Below are 26,254 nucleotides of genomic sequence, written 5' to 3'. Positions count from 1 at the left end.
TTATCATTGTGATCATGGTATCAGCCTCATTTCTTTCTATAGCCATTTCCCCCATTATTATAAAAACCATGGAAAGTACAAAAATTGTTAAAAACCTTCCATCTTACTATCCAGAGTCTCACCACTGTTAACATTTTAGTTTTTATGTTCAGTTCCTTTTTTCTCTGTAGACTGACTGCATTTTTTAATATATTTTTCTCCTCTGTCCTCCACTTAATATTACATAATGAGCATTTTCTTATTAATATTAGTATTTCTTACTACTGTTAACATTTGTATTACCATAAGCTTTAGTGTATGGACTGCATTAATATGTTTTTATATTTTCTAAATTTCTAGCTCACTATATAGCATTTTCATAGATAGGTGCAAAAGAAAATTTTATAGGATTTCAAAAGGGTGTTTTATATCTCACGTTCATTAGGATGACGTTATTGGAAAAAAACAGAAAATAACAAGTGTTGGTGAGGATGTGGAGAACTCGGACCCTTGTGCACTGTTGGTGGGAATGTATACAGTGTGGCCGTTGTGAGAAACAGTCCGCTAATTACACATGGAAATTACCATATGATCCAGCTGTTCCACTTCTGGGCATATACCCCAAAGAATTGAAAACAAGGACTCAAACAGACACTTGTACATCCATGTTCATAGCAGCATTATTCACAATAGCCAAGAAATAGAAACAGCTTAAATGTCCATCACTGGATAAATGGATGAACAACATGTGGCGTGTACTCAGTGGAATACTCAGCCTTATGAAGGAAGGGAATTCTGACACAGGCTGCCACATGGATGATCCTTGAGGACGTTATACTAAGTGAAGGAAGGACAAAAGAACAAATACTGTGTGATTCCACTTCTTGGTACCTGCGTGAGGTACCTCAAAATAGTCAGATTCATAGAGGCAGAAAGTAGAATGGTGGTTGCCAGGGTCTGCAAGGTGGGTGGGGGGAGAGCAGTTCCTGTTTAATGGGAACCGAGGTTCCATTTTGCAGGATGAAAAGCTGGCCGTGGGGCTGCACAGCAGTGTAAAGGTACCTCCAGCTGCTGAACTGTGCGCAGAAACATGGTTATTACCACAACTGAAAGTTACTAAAGATTTAAAGGTCCTTGGTAAATCTGCGCAACTTTATCTTTGTAACCTAATTTTAGTAGGTTTTATAGTATAGCAATTTTAAGTCGTCATGTTGTTCTCTTGAATTGCATATTCAGACATTTCACCAATTATAACACTTATTTTGGCTGCCTCTTAGACGAATATTGTTTATCTGAGTTAAAGCCTTTTCTCTTGTAATTGTGATGTTTCAAAAATTATTTTTAAATATGACATTTCAATTTGCAAAACAGGCATTGGTGGATTTTCCGTGTAATGGCGACGTGCGGTCCTGGCTGTGGTGCTGGGGGAGGGAAGTCCCTGGCATCTAGAGGACACTGAGAAAAGGTCTGCTTGCCCACCTGAGGGATGCTCGCCCACCAGTTACCCAGCACGAAGGAGGATATTTTATCTTCCCATTTACCATGCCACCCTTACCAGTGAGAACGATAGTAAATTAAAAACAAAATAGGCTTAGGTTATAGAAATATTTGCATCACATACTTTGTTTAAAAGAACACAGCTAACACTCCTAGGTGCTTCTCTCCACCTGCCATCTACACACTGTGTGGCAGGCTGCTCAGAATAATTACGGGTTAATGTTATGTTTTCTTCGTTACAGAAAATTTCTAAATACAGAAAATTGATAAATCCGTTTTTTTTACCTTCTCTTTCCCTATTTCCCTTCCTATCCATACCCCTGCCCCAATAAAAACTGGTGGGGAAGGACTTATACTTGTCCTAAACTTACAGTGCCCTGGATGTATTAATGTATTTATTTACCTGGTTTTTTTAAATTAAAAAATCTTTTTCTAAATGCACAAAATTCCAAGGGAAGTTTCAAAACCTATTTCCTATTTAACTTGAAGATATTTTCTTTACAGTGTTTGTCCCTTAATTCATCTGGTGGCATCTGACTTAAAAGCAGTAGAATCTGACCAGAAAGTAAAAAGTACGCAGTGATGAGAGGACAAGGTGCTTCTTCACTCACAAGGGAGGCATCTGTGTCCTCTTTTTAAAAAGCATCCACCTGTGTCCAGCCAAGGCCCCCTCCCACTGGCCTCGGGAGCTCCAGCTCTCTCTGCTGGTCTCCGTCTTTCAGCGTTCTTGCTTGCCTAGGTTTGTGGCCTCCTGCTACTGCCTGGCCTCATTCTTCCTGCTGCATTTCACATCCTTAGCTGTGGATCTGGAGAGATTGAGAGGGCCTCCCTTTTCTGGTAGTAGTGATGAGCAGTCCTGAGGCATTGCTCCACAAGCATGCAGAATAGTGTTCGTGTGTGAATTGTGAAAACACACTTCATCACTTCACTTCCCACCTGGTATGAACGTCCTTAGAATCTGGTGAGGACCCTGAAAGCAGTGAATATGAATAACCCGCTAGAGCCTACCGTGCTGTCTTTGTTTTCTCCTCTGTGCCCCGTACTCTCCAGACCTTTCATCATTCGATGCCTTTCCTTTTAGCTTCGTAGGTGGCATGGCTTTAATCGGATGTCATTAGAGTTTTCATGTGTGGCCTGTGTTCTGCATCCTGTTGCTTCAGTTCACCTGAGCTCAGCTCCCTGCGTGTACCACCTGAGTATACGTCTCAGTCCCCACCCACTCCCAGCCCTCCGCTTGTGACAGTCGACAGCGTGCTGCAGGACTCTAGGTGTTGCTGTTCTAGCTGCTGTGGTACTCTGGGTGATTTCAATGTAAGGCTGATTAAAGTAGCAGTAAGAGGCATCTGGTCCGAGAGTCTGGTTGCCTTTGAGTGTATTAAACGCTCCTACCATTTTATATCCAGGTGTTGGGGATGGGTGCGGAGAGAGATTTAGAGATACATTGAAAGATTTCTGGGAGGAAATTTTTGTATTGAATATGGCAACTGTTAGGATGCCTGCAGTTGTACAAGATGCCCTGAAGGATTGGAAGGAACATAAAAAGGATGAGGACAGAGCTTACCCTTAAGAATATTGAAATTCAGAAAGACCAAGTGGTTGAAAGGGGATGATATGAAAAATAGCTTCAGTGAAGGCAGCTGGAGAGGTGCAGAGAGCAGAGGTTTAGAGCCATGAGAGCGAACAGTCGGGATTATTAAGAAGGTCTTCATGGAGGCTGTCACATTCGACATGAGCTTGGAAGGGCTGTTGGGGTGGAGGCAGGGAGGGCGGTGGGCAGATGGAATAGTGTGGAAGAGTGATGAGTTGTCAAGCGTGTTTGGCGATACTGGATACTTCACTGTAACTAGAGCGTAGGACAGTGATGATGCGTAAGGCAACAAAGATGATTTTGAGGGAGCCTTCATTTCCTGATAAAAGCTTCTGATAAATCACTTCTGATTTTGCGTAGGGAGGTGTATTGATTTGAGCAGTGGTTGCAGACTGTGAGATGTGTTGAAGGGAGGAGAGGCACTAAGCTATAATCCAAGCAGGAGATAATTGAGACTTGACGCAGTGTTATCCATAACACATGTTGGTCATCCTCTGCTTCTTGTAGAGGAATGAAAGACCTTTTAGTTTTAATACATTTTAGTTTGCTTTTTAACAGATAGCCTTGTCAAGCTCCAAGGAGCTGTTGTTTCAGATGCCGTCATTTATTCACTCAACAAATATTTATTAAGCAACCACTGTATACACAGCACCAGGGATACAGTGATAAACAAAACCAAGAATGCTGCCTTCATATGAGAATGTGTGTAAAATCATTTCAAATGCAATAAAGTTCTTTACCAATAAAAGATGGTGTGATATTTAGTTATTGCTACCATCAACTTTATATTAGCCAAAAGCCTAAAATGACATTATATGTCAACTCCATGTTATATCTCCTGAAAGATATTTTAACTGATCACTAGACTTTAAACTTACAGCATTGGTAGAGAGTTTAAGGACTTAGTCATTTGATTTTAATGATGAATATGCATTTACTTATTTTTTGAGTAATTTTAGCAAATGTCTATTTCAGTTATATTGGTGATTGAGGGTCATTGCATTGAATCTAACAAACCCTCCCAGTTCCATCTCTCCCCCAGCCTGTTAGATCTGTGACCCTGCAACTGGAGAACCACAGGCAGCAGGCATCTCTATTTTAAATATGCTAGTACATTAAACATGGGTGGGGAACACTCCGACCTAGTTTACAGTGGAAGCCTGTTGCTGTGGCTTTCACATCATATTGTTTTGCCATATGCAGATGTATTTGCAAACAAAACGACAGAGAAGGGCTCTAATCGAGATTTCTCTTAGGACTGGGTATCCAGGAGACCCTGTGGGCTCTGGGGATGGGATGCTGGGATGGAGAGTCTGTTTCAGACCTGCTTCCCTCAGTCTTCCTTCTCCCTTACTGGCATCCTAACAGTCTTCCTTTCAGGGGAGGAAAAGGAGCTGGGCTGGGGGACCCAGATCTATGATATGAAAGACTGGCCTGGAGATGTGGCCTTCCTTTAACTGGAGTGGAAATATTTACTTGGAACTATAATCACGGTCATCTTTTTATTTCCAGTTTGTGGAAGAACCACACTAATAACATTTTCCAGTTGTAAAATTTTATACCATGTTATTTTTTTAAATAATAGCTTTATTGAGATACAGTTCATATACTAATGTGTACAAGTCAGTGGTTTGTAGTACATTATCAGAGTGGCACAGTCATCGCCACTGTCCATTTTAGGGCACTTTCATCACCCCTAAAAGAAACCCCAGAGCTGTTAGCAGTCCTTCCCCATGGCAACCACCAGTCTTTCTGTCTGTGTGAATTTGCCTGTTCTGGACATTTCGTATAAATGGGGACGTATAACGTGGTGTTTGTGGCTGGCTGCTTTCACTAGCACAGTGCTTCTGAGATTCACCCATGTTGTATACCTTATTCTTTTCTTCCAGTATGTTTTTGTTGTCGTTGCAATTACAGAGCAAAGAAATGGTCATTCTCTCATCAACAAGATTATGAGTTTTAAAAAATTTCATATTTTAATAGAAGAACCAGAAGTAGCCATTTATTAGGGAGATATTTGAAATCTGGAATCAGCATTTACAGGACAGATACATGATTCATTCAAAGAATCCTGCCCAGTTTTAGGTCTGTGTACTGTCAAAACCAGAAACATATGAAATTAAAATTTGAGGTTTTTATGTTACAATTCATACTGAAACTTTTTTAAGAGCTCTCCCACTTATTTTTTTATTGAAGTCAGTTTACAGTGCATTAATTATTTCTTGTGTACAGCATAATGTTTCAGTCGTACATATACATACATATATTCATTTTCATATTCTTTTTCATTATAAGTTACTACAGGATATCACATGTAGCTCCCTATACAGAAGAAACTTGTTTAGCTATTTTATATATACTAGGTCATATTCATAAATCTCAAACTTCCAATTTATCCTTTCCCACCCCCTTTCCTCTAGTAACTATCAGATTATTTACTGTGTCTGAGTCTGTTTCTGTCTTGTAGGTGAGTTCATTAGTGTCTTCTTTTTTTAGATTCCACATATGAGTGATATCATATGGTATTTTTCTTTCTCTTTCTGGCTTACTTCACTTAGAATGACGAGCTCCATGTCCATCCATATTACTGCAAATGGCATTATTTTATTCTTTTTAATGGCTAAGTAGTATCCCATTGTATAAATAGACTACAGCTTCTGTATCCAGTCATCTGTCCATGGACATTTAGCTTGCTTCCATGTCTTGTCTATTGTAAATGGTGCTGCTATGAACCTTGGGGTGCGTGCATCTTTTTGAATTAGAGTTCCCTCCGAATATATACCCATGAGTAGGATTGCTGAATCATATGGTAAATCTGTTTTTAGTTTTTTGAGGAATCTCCATATTGTTTTCATATTTAAAATTTTAATGTAATTTCTCACTCTCCCTTTATTCTTCTCTGAAGTAAGCGTAAAATGACTTGAAAACAAAAAAAAATTGGAAAAGTTGCTTTAATCCAGATGGTAAGTGGTGAGAACTGTTTATCCTTATAAACTGAGGGTTAAATTGGCTGCTAACCATGAGTGTTCACGATACAGTCTTTATTGGAACAGCATATGTTGAGGCCGCATCAGAACAATATTAACATTTAGAAGATTTTGAGATAGGGCGCACATATATCGTTACTTAGTAAGGAAGGAGCGTTCTGTGGAGTTGGCAGTACGGGCCTCTACGTATACGTAAGGTCGTTTTGGAGAGGCTGTGTCAGCCCCTGGGTTCAGGCAGCGGGTGGACTCAATCCGTTGCTCTCTGTTCCCAGCCCATAGGGCCCTGTACGACAGTGGCTTCAGTTCCACTGCCTGCTATGCCTTTTTGCTTGATTTCTGCTCCAGAAAGATGTTTACCTCAATTCTGAGCTGGCTAGTCTTTAGGTTTTTGAATTTAATATTTTGTCATGTGTTTGATGCTGAAGGAATGTGATTATGGGTGAGATTCTGGGGCCGTGTTGGCTGCAGAATGTGATGAAGTGAGTGAAAACGTAGAAGACTTATTTAAAGAGCTACCGCTTTTGATGAAGTAAATTTGAGCTAAGATGCACACCAAATAGTAATTTACCAAAAATAAGCACTATCTCTTGGATTTATCGATAGGGATATTGTTTATAGATTTTCATATTATGTTTCTATACAGTAAAATGTGAGGGAACAGTCATAACTGATGTTAAGAGGTTTGTAAAGAGGAGAAAAGAAGGACACAGTTTGATTTGATGGGGATGTGAATGGTATGTCTTGGTAGCAGAGACCAGAGACGAATTGTGAAAACCTTGTATTTTTTTTTGTATATATGTATTTTTATTGAAGCATACTCAGTCTACAATGTTGTGTCAGTTTCTGGTGTACAGCACAATACTTCAGTCATACTCGTTTTCATATTCCATAAGTTACTACAAGATATTGAATATAGTTCCCTATGCTATATAGTATAAGATTATCTATTTTATATATAGTAGTTAGTATTTTTAAAGATAATTTTGAACCAGTGAGAGAATTTCCATCTATGACAATCTTGTAGCTTTTTTGTAATTTTTTTCCCACTTAATTATACAGAATGAGTTAGTTTACTTTCTTATAAATAGGCATTATTCAGAAGCCTACTTTTCACCACTATGGAAGAATCCTTAAATTGCGTTTGTATCGCCAGATTCCTCTTATTAAATAGGCTAACCAGTCACACACAGGTGAGCTAATCAATGCAGCCAGTAACTGGTTAGGGGAGTGATTAATCGCTGCTGGGTTTAGTCCTCGTGGAGTCTCTGGTTTCATATCTATCCTTGTCCTCAGTAAAACCAGTATTACACAGCGTCACTCTCTTCGTAGGACTTGGAATTGCTGTCAGAATTTTTTCTCCCCCCCTTTTTTTTTTTAAGATGTCCAATTTCTTAAAGAGAAAATTAAGAATTTGAAAAAGCTTTCATAGTTATATGGAGTGTATATCTATCTGAAAGTGATATTTTGTACCTTCATAGAGATTTTATTTTAGAAGTTAGTTTTTTAGAATTTCTTGACCTTTTTATTGAAGTATAACATAGAGATCTTAAGTTCATAGCTCAGTGAGCTGTTACAAATGCATACGCTGCGATCCACTGTGTGATCAGTGCACAGATCTCTATGTAACACATTACTAACATCTCTGCACTCTCTTGTCCGCTTACCCAGCATCTCCCATAGGTCATCAGTGCTCAGATTTCTATCGATATAGATAAGTTTTGCTTGCTTTTAAATTTCATGTAAGTGAAATCATATGGAACGTACTTTTTTATGTCTGGTTTTGTCACCAAACCAAAGGTTCTTCTTGCCCTCACCTGGTAAAGCCAGTCTGCTGACACTGGGTGGTGGTGGAGGAAAGTGCAGCGTTCACTGCACGTACCACATGAGGAGTCCAGGCGGCTAGTGCTCAAAGACCCTGAATTCCCTGATGGGTTTCAGGGGAGCATTTTTAAAGGCAAAGTGAGGGGGTGAGTGTCGCAGTGTCTGTGATCAGCTTGTGCACAGGTCTCTGATTGGCTGATGATGAAGTAAAGGGTGGTGTCACAGGGGTTAATAACATTATCTGTCCTCAGGCTCCGGTAGGTCTGGGGCTACATGGTCATTGGGTAGTTAACTTCCATTTGGTGGGGGTCTTAGCATCTGTAATACAGCTCAGGAATGTGCCTCAGATACTGTCATCTGTGCATGTGAGGGAGCAACTAAACATCCTGTGACTGCCACGTGGCTGATTTACTCTGAACTGTTACCAGTTTTCCTGGCCGAACTACTGCTTTTGTCATTACATGTTCTCGTCCTTTCAAACATTAATTCTTGAGCCTGGCTTTTGTGAGTTGGGAAGGCCTGGGAAACTACGGCTTTTCAACAAACAGGAGGCCAGCAGGGGACACCGGGGCTAGCGTCTGTCCTGGTAAGGCCCCACAGGGTCCTGCTTCGTTACGGTTTCTTTTGCTTGTCATTTGTCTGTGAGAGTCATCCACGTTATTGTGTGTTCTTTCTTACTGCTAAATGTTGTTCCGTTATCGGTGTTCCATACTTAGTTTTTCCATTCTACTGATGGCTGACAGGAGTAATTTCGGGGTTAGGATTGTGATGAATAAAGCTGCTGTGAGCATCCTTGTACATGCCTTTTGGTTTACATACGTGTAGCTTATCGGCTGTGTACCTGAGAGTGGAAATACTGGGTCACAGGGTATGTATATGTCCAGCTTTAGTCTTTTGGCCACAGAATTTTCCAAAGTGATTGTACCAATTTATATTCCCTCCAGTGTTGTATGATAGTTACAATTGCTTTTCATTTTTCACCAAAATTGAGTATTGTCATTTCAGAAAGGAATCTGGTGAGTATAGAAACTAGTATTTTTATTGGTTGGTGCTAATTAAGTATATAGAATGTCCTGGCAGTTGAGATTAAAAGATAAATAATTTAACTAGCTGAAACAAATGTGACTATTAGTAAAAGTTCTTAGAGCCAAGACAGTTTGCTCTCTTCTCACTGTTTTACCTAGTCTAAAAAATAATTGAGTAGCTAAACTAAGAATTAATTCTTACAGAAAGCAAGAACAAGGTGATAGTAACCTTATTTTGTTAGTTAAATAACTGTATGCTCAGATGCCCTCAAAGCCTGAAAGAAAAGGAACCAGCTGAAGGTGTAACTGCTTTTTAATTCTTACTTATTATTAAGTAAGAATTAAGTAACAGGGGTGATAAAGAGTGTGTAAGTTGTGGCAGAAAACCATATTTTAGGTTCTATTACAGGTTTATAGTAAATTGGAAACTTTTTTTTCTTCATGGAATTTCTAAAATATTTTTTACAGTCATTTGAAGTTTTATTGCAAGTGAGGCAATAAAAGGGGAAGAAAGCAAATTACTTTGTGTGCAGAGCTTTCATTTCCTATTTAATGAGAAAAGGGGAGACTTTGGTCAGTAAGCATGTAAGTGTTACAGTCCCTCACAGTAAATTAAAAATTTCCTTCAACAGACAATAAGAGAACTATTTCCTCAGTACATGCTTTGGTGGAAGGTAGTTTTATGAAGTTGAAGCCTGTGCTTAAGAATGTTGCAGCCAAGGTAGAAGGGTCGACAGTTAGATGTGATGGGTCCTTGAAGGTAATAAACAAGTCAGTGCTTGCTGGGTGCTTAACCCTGCTCTGCCGGGCCCTGTTCTGGGCCCTCTGTGTGTGTGGCTCTGTAGTCCTCACAGTGATTCCAGGAGTTTGACACTGCTGTTAGCCTTGTTTACTGATGAGGACCCGAGAGACACAGGTTTGGTAGTTTATCCTGTGTCACGTGGCTATTGAGTAGCCAAGCCGAGATTTGAATCTGAACGTCCTGCCTTCAGAGATATGGTCTTAACTGCAGCCTCTCAGTGTGTGTTACTGTTACAGCCAAAAGCGGAGAAAGAAAGAAGGGAGAAAGGGCAAGGGAGTAGCCAAGTTTCTACTAAGGGCCGTGTGTTGGGCAGCACATTCTCTGTGGTGATTCTCGCAGAAACCCTGGATCGTTTCCATGTAGTCATTGGATAGAGGAGAAACATAAGATTAGAGGTGAAACTTACCCGGGGTCACGCAGTGGTAGAGCAGGTCTGTCTGAAAAGGAGGTCAGTGGAGGGAGGTCATTGTCTTCCCGTGAATGTCTGCCCTGGATTAATTTGAACAACTGCTGATACTCATTGGGAAGTAGCAAGCTGTTTAGGTCTTTAGCACAAATTTTCTAATACGAGCGATCCTGGAGTGATTCAACATACCATCTCTGCTAAATAATAGCAATGTGGTATATGGAAAAGAATAGGGACTTTGAAGTCGGAAAGACCTCAGTGTTTATGATTAAAATTTAATTTTTTTTGATTATAACAACAAACATTTATTTTGAACAGTTCTGTGGGCTGTGAAGTCCGAGGTCATGGCACTGATAGATTCAGTGTCTGATGAGAGCCCACTTCCACATAGCTGGCTGTCTTTTCACCGTAACATCACATGGCAGAAAGGGCAAGGGAATTTTCCTGGATCTCTTTTATAAGGGCATTAACTCCATTTTCGAGGGCTCCACCTCCCAAAGGTCCCAGCCCCTAATAACATCACCCTGGGCATCAGGTTTTTAACATACGAATTCAGGAGGGGACACAAACAGTCAGGCCTCAGCATGAGCATATAGGAGAGGGTTTATTTCTGGGCTCTCTATTCTATTGTCTGTATGTCTTTCTTTATGCCACTACCACACTGTTTTGATTATTATACCTTTAAAACTTAATTTAAAAATGATAATTCAAAGTCATAGTTGATAAGCATTTTTGGATGGGCCATTCGTCTGCCCAGTCCTGAAGATGCACCCACGTTATTCACCAGATGTATAACGAGTGCCTGCTCTGTGGCAGACGCTGGGATGGGCCATGGGGCACAGCAGTGAACAAATCAGACAGAAACTCCACCCTCTAGAGCGTACAGTCTCTCAGGTGTGTTTAGCTGTGACTTGCTCTTGGGCAGCCGTGATCTCCTTGATACCATCTCCTTGTTCTCCTGGCAACCTGGTGGGTGGGTGGGGGGTCTGCCTGATAAAGGTCATTTCTAAGGGCCTCCAGGATCTGTGCTAGCTTTCTCCAGGACCATCAACCCTTCTGTATCTTTTTTTTTTTTTAATAATATCATTGAGTTTTTTTTTTTCTTTTTAATGGAGATACTGAGGATCGAACCCAGGACCTCATGCATGCTAAGCACACACTCTACCTCTGAGCTAAACCTATGCTCCGTGTCTTTACAAGGGTGCTTTAAGTTCATTACACACTTAACAGGCATCTCTTATGTGATGAATCCTGTTCTAGCATTGAGGGTACAAAGATGGTATCAGGAAAAAATAAATATCTACCAGGAACTTACAGTCTGGGAGAAAGAAGAGGAAGTGTTTTGTCTCCTCCTGTGGGGTCCCCCCAAGCCCTCCCTCTGCTCTTTCCTTCCTTCCATGGAAAGCAGTGGGAACCTACAAGCGGGGTGGCGGGGAGGGGCGAGGCTTCCTTGTGTAAGTCCCTTTGCTCCAGCCATTCTCGCTCCCTGACTCATGGTGATCCCTCAGGTTTTCCTTGAAGCGGGGAGAGGAGGATGTATGTGTATATTTGTTTTCTGGCCCATCTGCTTTAATTTTACTTAATCTTTCAGTGACCCTTTCCTATCATCCCTCTTTTCTGATGACTTGAGACTCATACCAGCCATCCTATGTAGAATGTCCTTATCGAAAAAATTTCACTACCCAATCACTGCAGCTGAGTCATCAAAATATGAGAAGATTTCATACAGATAATGTTGGAAAACTGTTCTGATTACATGCATTGCCTGTCAAATGAGATTTTATTTGCAGACTCTAAATGTTTTAGAGCTGGTAAGGACGGAGGCAATCCAGCCAAACCCCCTACCCTTCAGATGAAGAAATGGGAGCTGGGTGTGATGAGACTGTCTGTAAGCCCACAGCCCCTGCCCTGGATCTCTGCCCGTGATAAGTTGTACGTGGTAGCTGTCTCTAACCCGTGATAATGCACCTGGAACCAGCAGGGAGTGTGCATGTCCAACGATGGAGGCAGCCTTCTCTGTTGGTCAGCTGTTTGTACTTACCCGAGCCTTGCAGGAATTACTTGCAGCTTTCATTTTTGTCTCTTTGAAGCTTGAAGAGTAATCCGCAGTTTTTCATACACGGTCGTCTGTTCATTGGCTGTTGGTGGAACACCTGATGACTTGGATAATGGTTTAGTGGTTTTTCCTCACTGTCCTCCCCTGCCTAGCACCACTGAGCCGAGGGCCGTATTTCTCTGCCAGAACCACGCAGTAGGAGCTTGGAGTTCCCTACCTTTCCCCATTTTGAAAAGAATACGTGAAGCGGGAAGTACAGCGTTCAGAGACAGCGTTGTGTTATTCTAAAGTAGCCACAACTAAGTGCCAAAGAGACAGGTTTCTAGTCTTTGGGAGAAAAGGAAACAGACCGAGGTGGGCTGGAAACTAAAGGTGGGGTGGGGCGGGGGAGCGGAAGGGGAGAGGCTGGTAGCAGTGCGTGCAGTAGGGGCGGTGGTGATGGTAGGAACTGCCGCGGCAGGACGGCGTTTCAGCTCACTGCTCTTTGTCTGAAAGAGCAGTCTCCAAGCCTTTATGTGTCAAGGTGACTCTTAGATTTTATTGTTAACTAGTAAAATTTAAAAATTAAAATATGGGTTTACTGCACGTGAACTCCATAAATGGCAGTTGTTAATAGCGGTTGTGTTGGTTGTGGTAACATTAAATTACATCTTTGGATGGATTTCTTACCAAATTACTAGACTACTTATAACATGAATTAGACATGTATCAAATCGTATCTTGCTAATAATACATAAAATAACATTCTGAAAAAAGTAACTATAAAATACTAGTTCTGTTCTTTGCTAACAGTGATTTCGTTTTATTAACAGACATTTTACTTTACTGAAATCAGAAACTTTAAGTGGAGAAGCATCCTCTGTGTTTGAAAATTGAGTGGGCAGTTGCTGACGCAGTAAATTTGTTTCCACTATAGACCTAATGCATCATCTTAATGCAAACAGTGAAAGGATGAAACCCTCTACTAGGTTTCTTGTGATTTAGTAGTAAGGCGCTATAATTTCTAGAGCCTTCACAACCTGGCTGCAGAAGAAATCTTGAAACAATGTGAGCTGTCTGATAGAACAGGCTGACGTTGGTGTGGTCCTGCTCAGGTGTGCCTTGTAGTACTGTGTTCTCTTCGTGGTACCTGATGATATGATGGTACAGAAAGCCATCAGCTTCTGAGATAATAGTACAGAAAGAGAGAAGGTAGAGTTCAGTTATAATAGTAACATTAAAATCTCAAGATGTTTATGTTGCTTTTTTTTTTTTATAGTTTACAAAGCACTATTGTAATATTTTTCTTATTGTACCTTCACTTACTCATCTCCTGTGTTCTTCCTTTCTTTATGTAGTTCTGAATTTCTGACCTGTATCATTTTCCTTCTCGCAAGAATTTCTTTTAACATTTCTTGCAAGGCATGTCTACTGGCAACAAATTCCCTCAATTTTTGTTTGTCTGAGAAAGTATTTTTCCTTTACTTCTGAAGAATAATTTCCCAAAATAAAGAATTATAAGTTTGTGGGTTTTTTTCTTCTTTTAATGCTTTAAATATTTGATGTTTGGGTCCTGTCTCTTCTTGCTTACATGGTTTCTAAGGAGAAGGTACATGTAATTCTTATCTTTCTTCCCCTGTAGGTAAGGTTTTTTCCTCCTTTGGCTTCTTTCAAGATTTTTTCTTTATCCTTGATTTTGTGTAGTTTGAAAATGATATGCTTTGGTGTAGTTTTTTAGCATTTATTTTGCTTGGTGATCCCTGACCTTCCTGGATCTGTGTTTTGGTGTCCAACATTAATTTGTAGAAATTCTCAGTCATTGTGACTTCAAATCTTTTTTCTGTTTCTTTTTCTCTTTTTCTTCTGATAATTCCTAGTGTGTGTTTGTTACACCTTTTATAGTTGTCCCACTTGGATATTGTTTGTTTGTTTTTCTTTTCAGTCTCTTTCTCTTTGCTTTTTCCCACTGCAAATTTCTGTTGACATACCTTAAGCTCAGAGATTCTTTCCTCAGCCATGTTCAGTCTGCTAATGAGCCCATCAAAGGCATGCTTCATTTCTGTTACACGCTTTTGATCTGTATCATTTTTTAAATTCTTTCTTAGAATTTCTGTTTCTCTACTTAATTGCTTGTCTGTTCTTGCATGCTGTCTGCTTCTTCCATTAGAGCCCTTAGCACATTAAACATAGTCGTTTTAAGTTCAGTGTGGTAATTCCAGCATCCCTGCTGCATCTGAATCTGGTTCTGATGGATGCTTGGTCTGCATCCATCTGCATCTTCAGACTGTGTTTTCTGCCTTTTGTATGCCCTGTAATTTTTTGCTGAAAACTGCACTTAAGGTCCTGGGAGAGGAACTCCAGTTAGTTGGCCTGTAGTAATGTGGTGAGGGATGCAGGAGAGGGGAAGTGTCAGGGGTCCTGTGATTAGCGCTCGTGTTCTGGTGAGGCTGTGTCCCTGGACACCGAAGGTGGGACAGGATGACCAAGGGGCCTAAAGTTGGGTGTTTGCCTTCCCCAGGTAAAATAGTTTCTCTTGAGGGCAGGCTTGGTTTTGAACAGAATGCTCTGGTATATTTCAAAATGGTACCTTCTCCCCTCCCTAGGCCACAGCCAGGGGGGGTTTCCTCTGGTCTTCACTATGAGAACGTGGTGTTGCTTCTGGAGGTAAAACAAAAATAGGACTAGTTTTGGACTCTCAGACTGTGCATACTAGGTCTCCAGCAGTTTGTCAATTGCAGCTCAGGTTTTTCTGCTGTCAGGGAGGGGAGATTTCCACCTTACTCCTCTTGAGTTCCTTTGGTTGGTCCAATAAAAATTAAATTGATGCAATATAGATGAACTGGAGGAAAAAAAACATCTAAATTCATATGCATGGAAGTCTCATAGAAATGAGACCCAAAAGTAACAAAAGCAGACTGTTTATGTTATTTTTAGGTAAAGAAACAATTACTTGTGAAAATTTAACATAACAAAGGGGCTTGTGCCTGGGGTAGTAGACTAATGAAGAAGTAACAAAGAAGTTGTCTCGTAGCTTTCTTAGCCCTGGTTTCCTCACTGGGTCCTGGTACAGGAAGGGCACCATCACAGGGGAGGTTTTTTCCTGCTTTCAGAGGAGGGTCAGAGTGTTTGGGGTTTTTTCTTAATATCTTTTTTTTTCCCCCACTGGCTGTTTCTCCAGCAACTTTAGTTCAAAATAATCAATACGTCATTTTTTAGGCACATTTAGGGATTGACAAATACTTCTCTGGTGCTGGTTTCTGCTCTAGTAAATCATAATTCTTTGGATTCTTCTGTTTCTCCAATTGGGGCGGCTGTGGTTTGCCCTGTGACCTTACTTTTTTGATGGATCTAAGAAGAGCTATTGATTTTTTAGTTGTTTCAGCTTTTTACTTGTGTTAAGATGGAGTTGCTTACATGCCAGACCAAAAACTGGTCTGCTTCTATTACCTTAATTGTTATTCTAGTAGTCATAAGAACAATTTGACAGTTATTTTTAAAAATTTTTTAAATTATTTTTTAATTGTATTTTTTGGGGGGAGGTAATTAGGTTTACTTATTTATTTGTTTTTAATTGAGGTTCTGGGGATTGAACCCAGGAGCAGTCAGAACATACACAACATTTATTAAGTTTGTGGTCTTGTACGGACTTGGTTCATGACTCCCAAAACAATTACAGAGTAACATCGACGATCAGTGATCACAGATCACCATAACAAATATAATGACAAGTTTGAAATTTTGCGATAATTGCCAGAGTGTGACACAGGGACACAAAGTGAGCAAACGCTGTTGGAAAAATGGCACCAGTATCCTTGCTCCATGCAGGGTCCCCACCCACCTTCAGCGCAGAAAGAACGCAAAATCAGTGGAGCACAGTAGGAGAAGGGCAGTGACACGAGGTCTGTCGCACATCCGGTGACGTCCCACCAGTGCGGGGCTGCCTCCCCGCCCGCGGTGACCCCAGGGCCGCCCGCTTCTGCTCAGCAGCAGCCAGCAAGTGAGTGGTGTGAAATGTGGGCTGTTCACACGAAGGGCTGAAGTGGCTGAGAACCAGTTACACTAGGATTCCATTTGTATATTCACTGTTTTGGGGTCTAATATGTAAAGTTCATCATTTGAAGTCAGTGATGGTGTTTACTAGTTTTTTTATGATGATAAATGCCCTGGGCTCTGTAACACTGTGCTTCGTGTGATTTGTTGCACTAACTTTACCAGTAAAGATGTGTAATTAATTGGGGCCTGAAAGTCTTGTTTGGTTGATGTAAAAAAATAATAAATCTCATTATTTACTTTCAAGCTACAGAAGAAAGAAGATCAGCAATTGGAGCCTAAAAAAAGCACCAGCCCTAAGAAAGCTGCAGAGCCCACGGTGGACCTTCTAGGACTCGGTAAGTGATGAAAGCCACCAGCCACAAGATGAGTTACAAAACAATTGACACCTTTACTTGAAGTGAATGTAATGGCTTTATTGTCAGTATGCCCCAGAGATACCTGGTAACTGAATTTGAAAATGGTGTCATTAGTTTGCTGCGTTCCCACAAGAAGGGAAATCTTTAATAAGGGAGCTAGTGTCTGTCAGCCGTGCCTTCGCCGAAACACAAGTAATGAGTTCCCTGGGGAGAGAGGAGATGGCAGAGTACCTTCAAAGGCTTGGTGGACTGTGACATTTCAACATTTAAAACTGAAGAGTAGATTCTTTTTTCTCGCCCCCTTGCTACCCGCCTGCCCCTCATTATTTCGTTTTGCTGTTGGGGGCTTCCCTTAGCAAAATAATTCTGGGGTAGCCTTACTGTAAAATGTGCGGTTTTAAAGTGAACTTTATTTTGGTTACCTGGAGCGGCACGCCTTACACGCAGCTCTGGCGGCTAGGTTCCCTCGTATGTCTGACGGTGGCAGGAGGTGCTCCCCGCCGCTTGCGTGGTCTCTGCCCCCTGCTGACAGGCAGATGCTGCCTGCCTGGGGGGCGAGCATGCTTCCCTGTCCCCGTCTGCAAGTACTGTCAGCTCCTCTTACACTGTCTCCTCTTCCTTCCAAAATAGCTTGATAAATGCTTATTTTTTAGTGCTGTCGGAGCCTTTGGCAGTAATTAATTTAGAAAAAAATTTTTCAGTTTAGGGAGAGATTAACAATTAAAGGAAAAGAATGAGAGAGCTGAAAGGTAGAGTTGAACTTCATACACTGCTTTCCAAAAACTGATCCTCATCCTTATTGAGTAAATTGTTTTCTGTGTTACGAATTACAGTTGAATGTTTCATTCGTTTCCTAGGAAGCTGGTATGTCATGCACACATACTTCCTATAGGTAATGACGGTCTGTGGTGGTGAAAATAAGTGGTGTATTAGAAATATAAACAATAACTATAATTTTGAAAATAGGGCTCATTTCAGGGGCCCTGAATATAATTATGTTGAATTCCAGTCCTCGTAATTGTTTTATTAGCTTTGCTGTAAATGAGAGAAAAGAAAAAAGGCTTATTACCAAAGTAAGACAACATCTTAACTAAGACTATGAGCATTGTTGTCTTCACTGCAGCATTTCCTCTCCGGTTCGAGAGTCCGGTTGATCAGTTTATAACTTAGAAATGTAAGATACAAACCAGGCCTGACTCTTAGCCCAGAAGCCCCCTCACTGATCCAGCGTCTCTTCATAAAGGGTCTGCTGTGTGCTGGGCACCCTTGTAGGCACTGGGCAGAGAACACAGGTTACAATATCTGACCTTTTGGAGTCTGCACTCAGTCTGGGGAAACGGTTAAGTGAAATACATCATGGGCCACGTATGGTAAGGGCTGTAGGTGAAAGAAAACAGGAAAGAGTGGTCGTCATTTCAAGTAGGGTGAGGGGTAGGGGCCTCACTGAGCCATCATGGGAGCGAAGACCTGCAGAAGTTGTGGCTCCCTGGACCCGTGGAGGTGACACAGCGAGTGTAACGGCCCGGCAGCCGCGGGACCAGCGAGGAGGAGCTGAGAGGCTGGCTGGGGGAGAGTGCTGACCGAGAGGGAGCCGGGCATGCTGTGTCAGGACATGGACTTTATTCTGAGCATCCTGGGAATGCGTTGGAGGGACTGGAGGAAAGAGGCACATAATCTGACTTGAGTGTTTAGAGAATTCTTACAGCTACCGTGTTAGGCGTAGATTGTAGCAGGCCAGGGCTGGAGGCAGACAGTGAGGAAGCTGTGATGGTCATACAGGTGAGGGGAGTGTGGCTTAGGGTAGGGGATGGCATTGGAAGTTGTCAGAAGCAGTCAGGTTCTGGGTGTATTTTAAAGACAGAGCCAATAGGATTTGCTGACCCACTGAAATCATAGGATGTTTCCCTTGGGTAATGAGCCTGTGGAACAGGCGAATCTGCTCAGTTGGGACAAGAAAGGTTGCTGTACTGATGTCTTGATGGGATCCATTGCACAGATAGGGTGACCGGCCTCAGATACTCCACTGTTGCTACAGTGATGTTGCAGAGTCAGGAACTCCTGGAGCTCAGCAGCTGACATCATAAACGTTGAGTTCTCTTACTCTTGGGAGCATGGTCAGCTGGGGCATCTCTGCCGGAACCTCATTGGTACGTTTTCTGCCTTCCAGGTTATTGCTGGGTACGCCTGTCTCACCATCACTTGTTTGTCTCTGCTTTTCAAGCTCCCATAAGTGCTTCCCTGTCTCCCCACCCACTGCCTCACAGTCACTGGGTTTAGGGTTTGGTGGTGGCTTCGCCTTCTTCTGGTGTCTGTTTCTGTGATCGTCAGTGAGGGCTGGTGTCAGTTAATGTTTATTTCCCCCACTTGTGGGTCTAGGAGTCTCTAGACGATGGGAGAGTTCAGGAACAGTGTCATCAGGGGAGAACTGAGGTTTGCATGGGCGGGAAGGTGAGGGCTGTGTGAAGAAGAGATTAGGGATGTACAGGGGAGTTGGCTGGGGACTGACAGTTTTATGTCCTACACTGGACGAGTTCCAGAGGTGGCAGGGTGGGGGATGGGGTCAGGAAGAGGGAGTTTGGAGTCTTGCCGATGGAGATTTAGCAGCAGGACATGGGGTGTCTAACCCAGAGCACACCCCACTTTTCACTCCTGCTGGTTATCAGTAACTTAAACTCTTTTAAAAAATATTTTCAGACTTTTTAAAACTGTGTTAAGCAAGAGATTTGATGAGTTCATGGAAGTTGAGCAGGCCACAGAGAATCCAAGGTCCCTTTCAGCTCATAACAAACGGTGGTCCTAAATCAGGATTGATAACTGGTGTCTCTTTTGGGCAGTGGACAATTTTTCTTCTGCCCAGGGTGGGCCTGCCACTCTGGTTTTCCCCTGTAAACCAAAACATGGTGGGGAGTAGGGAGCAGGTGCCTTGTAAGATGGTTTATGGTCATGCAAAAATGACGGCATATCCCCTTATGAATGAGACCAGAAGAGGCATTATCTTAAAACATTTGCAGAAAATACAAACAAAACTCCACAAGGTTAGTTTAGTTACACAGCCACAGAGGACTGTGAATCCCAGGTTTACTGTCTGTATTCAGGATCACTTTTAATAGTCTCATCATAGGGTAATAGTAATCTTTTTTTAGAAATTAGATCTTCCCTTTAAATGGCACTTTGATATGTCTCTTTTTTTCAACTTAGTGACTGAAGATAAACCGATTTTCTTCAGCTCAACTTTCCTGGTCTACTCCCCACCCCAAGGTTAAACGTAAAATGCTCTCTATATACTTTTTAGCAAGGGTCAGCAAATTTCTTCTGAAAAGGGTCAGATGTTTTTATCTACGCAGGCCGTGTAGCCTGTCCTGCGACTGCTCAGCTCTCCCACTGTCATGAGCACGTGGCCAGAAGCAAGTCTGGAACCCGACGGGGAGGGTGGCTGGACTCTGCTGAACTTTCGAAACAGGCAGGGGCTGTAGTTTGCTGCCCTGTGCTCCTGATCAGACCTGCAAGAACGACTTTAATACTTTCATTCAGCAGTGCTTCTTTTTCCTTTTTATAGAAGCCCCCATCTGAGAATAAAATCTGAAAGGGTGAGCCCCTGCTCTGACATAAACTGCTGGTGTCAAATGTGCCCTTGCAGGTTTCAGGTCAGTTTCTCACCAGACCTCCGCCGCCCTGTGTGCCCCAAGTGCCCTGCCCAGACATCGGTCTCTTGTCAGGAGGCTTCAGCTGCAGGCCCGTCGGGCACAAACAGGTGTCTGTGACTGGGGGGACCTGAGAGAACATTCCAGAGGACCGCACCCTCTTACCCCTCTCCAAGGACCTCACGAAGAATCAAGTGTGAGCTAAAATCTAGCTCAGAATGTGTTCACTGCTTAAATAGCAATATTCTTAGGTTTGCTCACTTTACTCTAGGGAAGTTTCTGCCTGAACATTTCGTATGTTTTATTTTAAATTATCTTAAATACAGAACTCTGTACAGATTGGAGGCAGAGGTTTCCTCAGTTTTTATTTCTGTTTCTGTTTTTGTTTTAACATTTTTTATTGATTTATAATTATTTTACAATGTTGTGTCAAATTCCAGTGTAGAGCACAATTTTTCAGTTATCCATGAACATATATATATTCATTGTCACATTTTTTTCTCTGTGAGCTACCATAAGATCTTGTATATATTTCCCTGTGCTATACAGTATAATCTTGTTTATCTATTCTACAATTTTGAAATCCCAGTCTATCTTTTCCCACCCCCCACCCCCTTGGCAACCACAAGTTTGTATTCTATGTCTGTGAGTCTATTTCTGTTTTGTATTTATGCTTTGTTTGTTTGTTTGTTTGTTTGTTTGTTAGAGTCCACCTATGAGCGATCTCATATGGTATTTTTCTTTCTCTTTCTGGCTAACTTCACTTAGAATGACATTCTCCAGGAGCATCCATGTTGCTGCAAATGGTGTTATGTTGTCGGTTTTTATGGCTGAGTAGTATTCCGTTGTATAAATATACCACCTCTTCTTTATCCAGTCATCTGTTGATGGACATTTAGGCTGTTTCCATGTCTTGGCTATTGTAAATAGTGCTGCTATGAACATTGGGGTGCAGGTGTCATCCTGAAGTAGGGTTCCTTCTGGATATATGCCCAGGAGCAGGATTCCTGGGTCATATGGTAAGTCTATTCCTAGTCTTTTGAGGAATCTCCATACTGTTTTCTACAGTGGCTGCACCAAACTGCATTCCCACCAGCAGTGAAGGAGGGTTCCCTTTTCTCCACAGCCTCTCCAGCATTTGTCATTTGTGGATTTTTGAATGATGGCCATTCTGACTGGTGTGAGGTGATACCTCATTGTAGTTTTGATTTGCATTTCTCTGATAATTAGTGATATTGAGCATTTTTTCATGTGTCTATTGATCATTTGTATGTCTTCCTTGGAGAATTGCTTGTTTAGGTCTTCTGCCCATTTTTGGATTGGGTTGTTTGTTTTTTTCTTATTGAGCTTTATAAGCTGCTTGTATATTCTGGAGATCAAGCCTTTGTCGGTTTCATCTGCAAAAATTTTCTCCCATTCCATAGGTTATCTTTCTGTTTTACTTATGGTTTCCTTTGCTGTGCAGAAGCTTTTAAGTTTCATTAGGTCCCATTTGTTTATTCTTGCTTTTATTTCTTCTAGGAGAAAATTTTTGAGATGTATGTCAGATAGTGTTTTGCCTATATTTTCCTCTAGAAGATTTATTGTATCTTGTCTTATGTTTAAGTCTTTGATCCATTTTGAGTTTATTTTTGTGTATGGTGTAAGGGAGTGTTCTAGCTTCATTGTTTTACATGCTGCTGTCAAGTTTTCCCAACACCTCCTCAGTTTTTTCTTAATTGAAAAGCTCAAAGGAGCATACAACATTGGGCATTATTTCACGCGTGTGTTTCAGGAAATAAAATCTTGAACCTATCACAATAGCCAAGTTCAGGTGGGTTGACAGTGCTAGTTAAACATGGTTATTAGTATAAAACCTCCTTAATTATGTAGTAACATATATCCCAATTTTATATAATGATAAAGAGGAATTCATTATCTTTTTTCTCTAAAATTTTTTTTGCTTTTAGAAGATTTTCTGGACAGAAACATACTAAAGGATAAAACATCCACAGAAAGTACTTTAGTTACCTTTAAAGCAGAAGGTTCCTACAGGGAAATATATGTCTGTTTTGCAAAGTCCATATGCTCTAAAGTGAAACAAGTTAGTGAGCTGACTGAATGCAGGCCAGACGTGGCAGCAGCCTGGATCGCCACTGTGTCCCGTGCACTGAGCCTGTCCGGGGAGCATTGTGTAGTTGCGCACACACCCCTTTTCTGTGGGGAGCGGGCTGAAGAAGAGGAATACTCATCTAGGACAAGTGCCCAAAGTAACTTTATGGTCTGTTCTGTTTTTCAGATATGGCTTAGAACCTAACAAAAACTTGTATCATTTCTGCTCCAAAAAGTATGTTCAACAAAGGATAATAACAGACTATAGTTATTCTTTCAAAAAGGAGGTCTTGGAGTCGGTTTTCTTTCTGTGATCACACCTGACTTCTGATGTACAGCGTAGTGATTCAGTTATACATATATATATATATATATGCTCCTTTTCATATTCTTTTCCATTATAGGCTATTACAAGGTATTGAATACAGTTTCTTGTGCTACATAGTAGGGCCTTGTTGTTTATCTATTTTATATTCAGTAGTAGTATCTGCAGTTCCCAAACTTATCCCTCTCTTCCCCCTTTCCCCTCTGGTAACCGTAAGTTTATTTTCTGTGTCTGTGAGTCTCTGTTTTATAAGTAAGTTCATTTCTGTCCTTTTTTTTTTTTTAGATTCCACATATAAGTGACATCATATGATATTGGTCTTTATTTGTCTGACTTACTTTACTTAGTATGGTGATTTCTGGGTCCATCCATGTTGCTACAAATGGCATTATTTCATTCTTTTTTTAGCTAAGTAGTATTCCATTGTATAAATATACCACATCTTCTTTATCCAGTCACCTGTTGATGGACATTTATGTTGCTTCTATGTCTTGACTATTGCAAATAGTGCTGCTATGAACATTGAGGTGCACGAATCTTTTTGAATTAGAGTTTTGACCAGGCTACTTCAGATCACAAGTAACTGAAAGCCTAAAAGTGGCTGAAACTCAGGACGTTTTCTGATTGGACTGGACTGAAACGTGGAAGTGCAGCAGTTCAGGTGGAGCAGTGAGGTCAGGAGCCAGGCTCCTCTTCCCTTGTGTCCAGTCTGTCACCCCCAGAGCACTGCTTCCACCTTCAGGCTTGTGCCCTCGTGGTCAACAAAGGGGCGATGCCATTCCCAGTACCTTGTCTTCATGGGACCACATCCCAAGGGTGGTTTCTTGTCACAAGTTTCTTTTCTCAGGAAGCAAAGCCTTTCCCAGAAAATGCCCCCCAGCAGGGTTCTCAGGGTCCCTCTGGCCAGAATTGGTTCTGCGGCCTTTCTCGTTGCAGGAGAGGCTGGGAAACAATGTGGAGGCTCTGGAGTGGAGGCCAGCCTCCTCAGCAAGGAGCGCCTGTGTGGCAGCTGGCGCAGGTGCATTTCATCCTTGTGATCACCCTTACAGTGGAGGGTATTTTACACACAGACACCCCTTTTCCTTCTCTCTCGCTCTCTTTTTTGTTGTTATTGTTTTAAACAGGCAAACTGAAGCTAACAGAAGTTAACTTCCAAGTCACAACTTCTGGATGATAGAACTGGGGTTCAAACCTAAGTCTGACCAAAGTCCAGTCTCAGCTCTTACAATGGACCGAAACAAGATGTTGGACTCAAGTATTAATTATATATTATCTGGTTACTTTAAGAAGCATTGAGATAGTGTATCCTGTGTGCCAGGCACTGTTTTGAGTGTTTACGGGTATTTATTTATTGGATCTTTGCAGCAACCCTAAGGGTGATGAACTGTCATTGTTTCCATTTTCCAAATGAAGAAACTGAGGCACAGAGAGGTTCAGTAATTTGCCCAAAGTCACATAGCTAGTAGATTACAGAGCCAGACCCATATTCTTCACCATTACATCATGTTGAGCTCTAACAGAAAATGAAATTCTCAGACTCCCAGGTGACACGGAACTACACAAAGTGGACCTTAGAGCCATGTGTCCTGTAGACAGCTGGCAGCTTTGTGTCATGATGGGTACTGGACTTGGAGGCAGGACCTGGAGTTTGGGCTCGAGCATCTTCGTCTGGGAGATGAAAATAAGAACCTTAACCTGATTGTTGGCCAGAGTATAAAGGAATGGCTGAGTGTGAAACACAGAGCACAGTAACCTGCACGCAGAGTGCCCCGGGACCGCGGCCCGAACCCTGTCAGAGGAGACCAGGGAGGGAGTGCGTGCCTTTGAAGGGGTGTGCAGAGGAGGTGCTCGGGCTGTGCCAGAAGCTGATTGCAAAGCCCCCGGAGGATCTGCAGCCCCAGGAAAACACTAAGGGAATTGGGTGGCCGCAGAGAAATCGAGTCGGTCACCACTAGTCAAACATTTCAAAAGAAGTTTGTTTTGTACAGTTTGGTTTCATAGTTATATAGTTCTTGTCTCTCAAGGTTGTAAAAATGGTACAGAAGTATTTGAGATACATATTTCTTATATATATATAAAGTATATATATGTTATATACATATATAAATAATGTGTTATATATGTATATGTATAATTTTTTAAAAAATCAGTTCTACAAAGTTTTCTCCTTAAACCCCTTCTCAGCAGTTTCAGACCACAGCTGTAAATCAGTGTGTGTGTCCCCTGAAAGATGGACAGCCCCTCTCACAGCATCGGTGCGCCCATCCCCGAGGGGATCCCCGCTCCAAAGTCCACCACGCTGCAGGACCGTGCAGCCTGGAGGGGCTTGGAAAGTGGGGGAGAAGCAGGGCAAGAGGGTTAAGGGCAACTTTTAAGATCACTTCAGTCGGTTTAGTAAATTAGCCTAAATGCCACCTATTCAGCAGTAAGAAAAATTAACTAAAAAATTGAAAATAAATAACTCCACTTAATCTCTCACATATCTTTTTTTAAGCATTTGAAGACAATATGAACCTTGAAAATTTTAATATGCTTCAAATGAACCTTTGTGACTTAAATTTACAGAGTAACACACACAGGTGTTTATTTCATTTCATAAAGCAGGTGTGTGTTTTAATACAAAGGAATTCCAAGTAAGATTTTTATTAAGGAAAAAGCTTGAAATGGTCGCTTGATAGAAAATAAAAAGTTCTTGAGTGACATGAACATTTGTAAAGCTTTAAGAAGGAGTTTTGCCATTAAGGGGGGCATCCCTGCATCTCACGGAATCAGCCTTCTTCAGTCAGCGCTGTTTCCACTTTAAATTCATTCCTCCCTGGAGATGATGCCTCAGTAGTTACTGATGAAGAATTAGACTTGGCAGCTTTCATTGTAGCAAGAGTGTACTCAAGGCTGAGTGTTCATGCTCAGTCAGAAGCAGTAATGAAAAACGTACCATCCACTTACTTATCATGTTCTTATCTGCCTTAAACTAGATACTACACAGACTCTCATGCTGCTCTTTGACATTTTTTATTATTTGTGCAAGTAGATTATGACCAGCTAATGCCTCTGACATTCAAGTAAAGGATGAATTCAATTAATATTTATTGGGCACCAGCAGAGTTCCCGGAATCCTAGTAGATTCCAGAGAATGCAGCTCTGTGTGTATACAGTCGTGCAAGATGGGGGGTGAGTACAAATCCCAGCCTGAAGAGACAGAGAACTGTCCCCAGGAAAAGAGTGGGGTTATGCAGGAAACTGGTTGTGAAAATTCAGTTTGAAATCTGGCTTAATGCTAAAATTCACAACTCAAGTTTTATTATCCTCAATTCAAAGCTTAGTTTTCCTGCTGCTGCTAGGAGGAGCACATGAGTTTTTTAATACTCTGCAAACCCACGCTGAACAAAGTCTGTGTTCTGGAGGTCATCCTTAGAGCGAATAACAGTTGGAGAAGATGAGCACCTCCCCAGATAAACCAGCTCCTAGGGCCTTTCCTTTGTAGAGCAGCTTGTGATTTAAAACCCATCTATCTGCATCTTACTGAGCAGACAGCTTCCGAGTGCCTGGCAGGTGCTGTGATCGCATGCCTGGCCCGGGTCTGGAGGGAAAGGGAGGGGAGGGAGGTCGGTTCCAGGCCCTGGGCGGTGGGCAGGGACTGGGCAGGGA

At 41.6% G+C, this 26,254-nt stretch overlaps 1 protein-coding gene across 2 annotated transcripts in view; it reads left to right on the top strand.

The window, feature by feature from the left end:
• SMAP1 (small ArfGAP 1) overlaps positions 1 to 26,254 on the top strand; it is a 176,288-nt gene that overhangs the window by 138,624 nt on the left and 11,410 nt on the right. For both annotated transcript variants that reach the window (XM_032484452.1, XM_032484453.1), the window contains one exon: positions 16,438 to 16,528. In XM_032484452.1, coding sequence (XP_032340343.1) covers positions 16,438 to 16,528 — 91 coding nt within the window. The remainder of the gene's footprint in view (positions 1 to 16,437; positions 16,529 to 26,254) is intronic.

The sequence above is a fragment of the Camelus ferus genome, chromosome 8 (assembly GCF_009834535.1).
Source record: "Camelus ferus isolate YT-003-E chromosome 8, BCGSAC_Cfer_1.0, whole genome shotgun sequence".
NCBI classification, from domain to species: Eukaryota; Metazoa; Chordata; class Mammalia; order Artiodactyla; family Camelidae; genus Camelus; species Camelus ferus.
The sequence above is the reverse complement of the archived record's forward strand: the minus strand, read 5'-3'. Positions and strand labels throughout refer to the sequence as shown.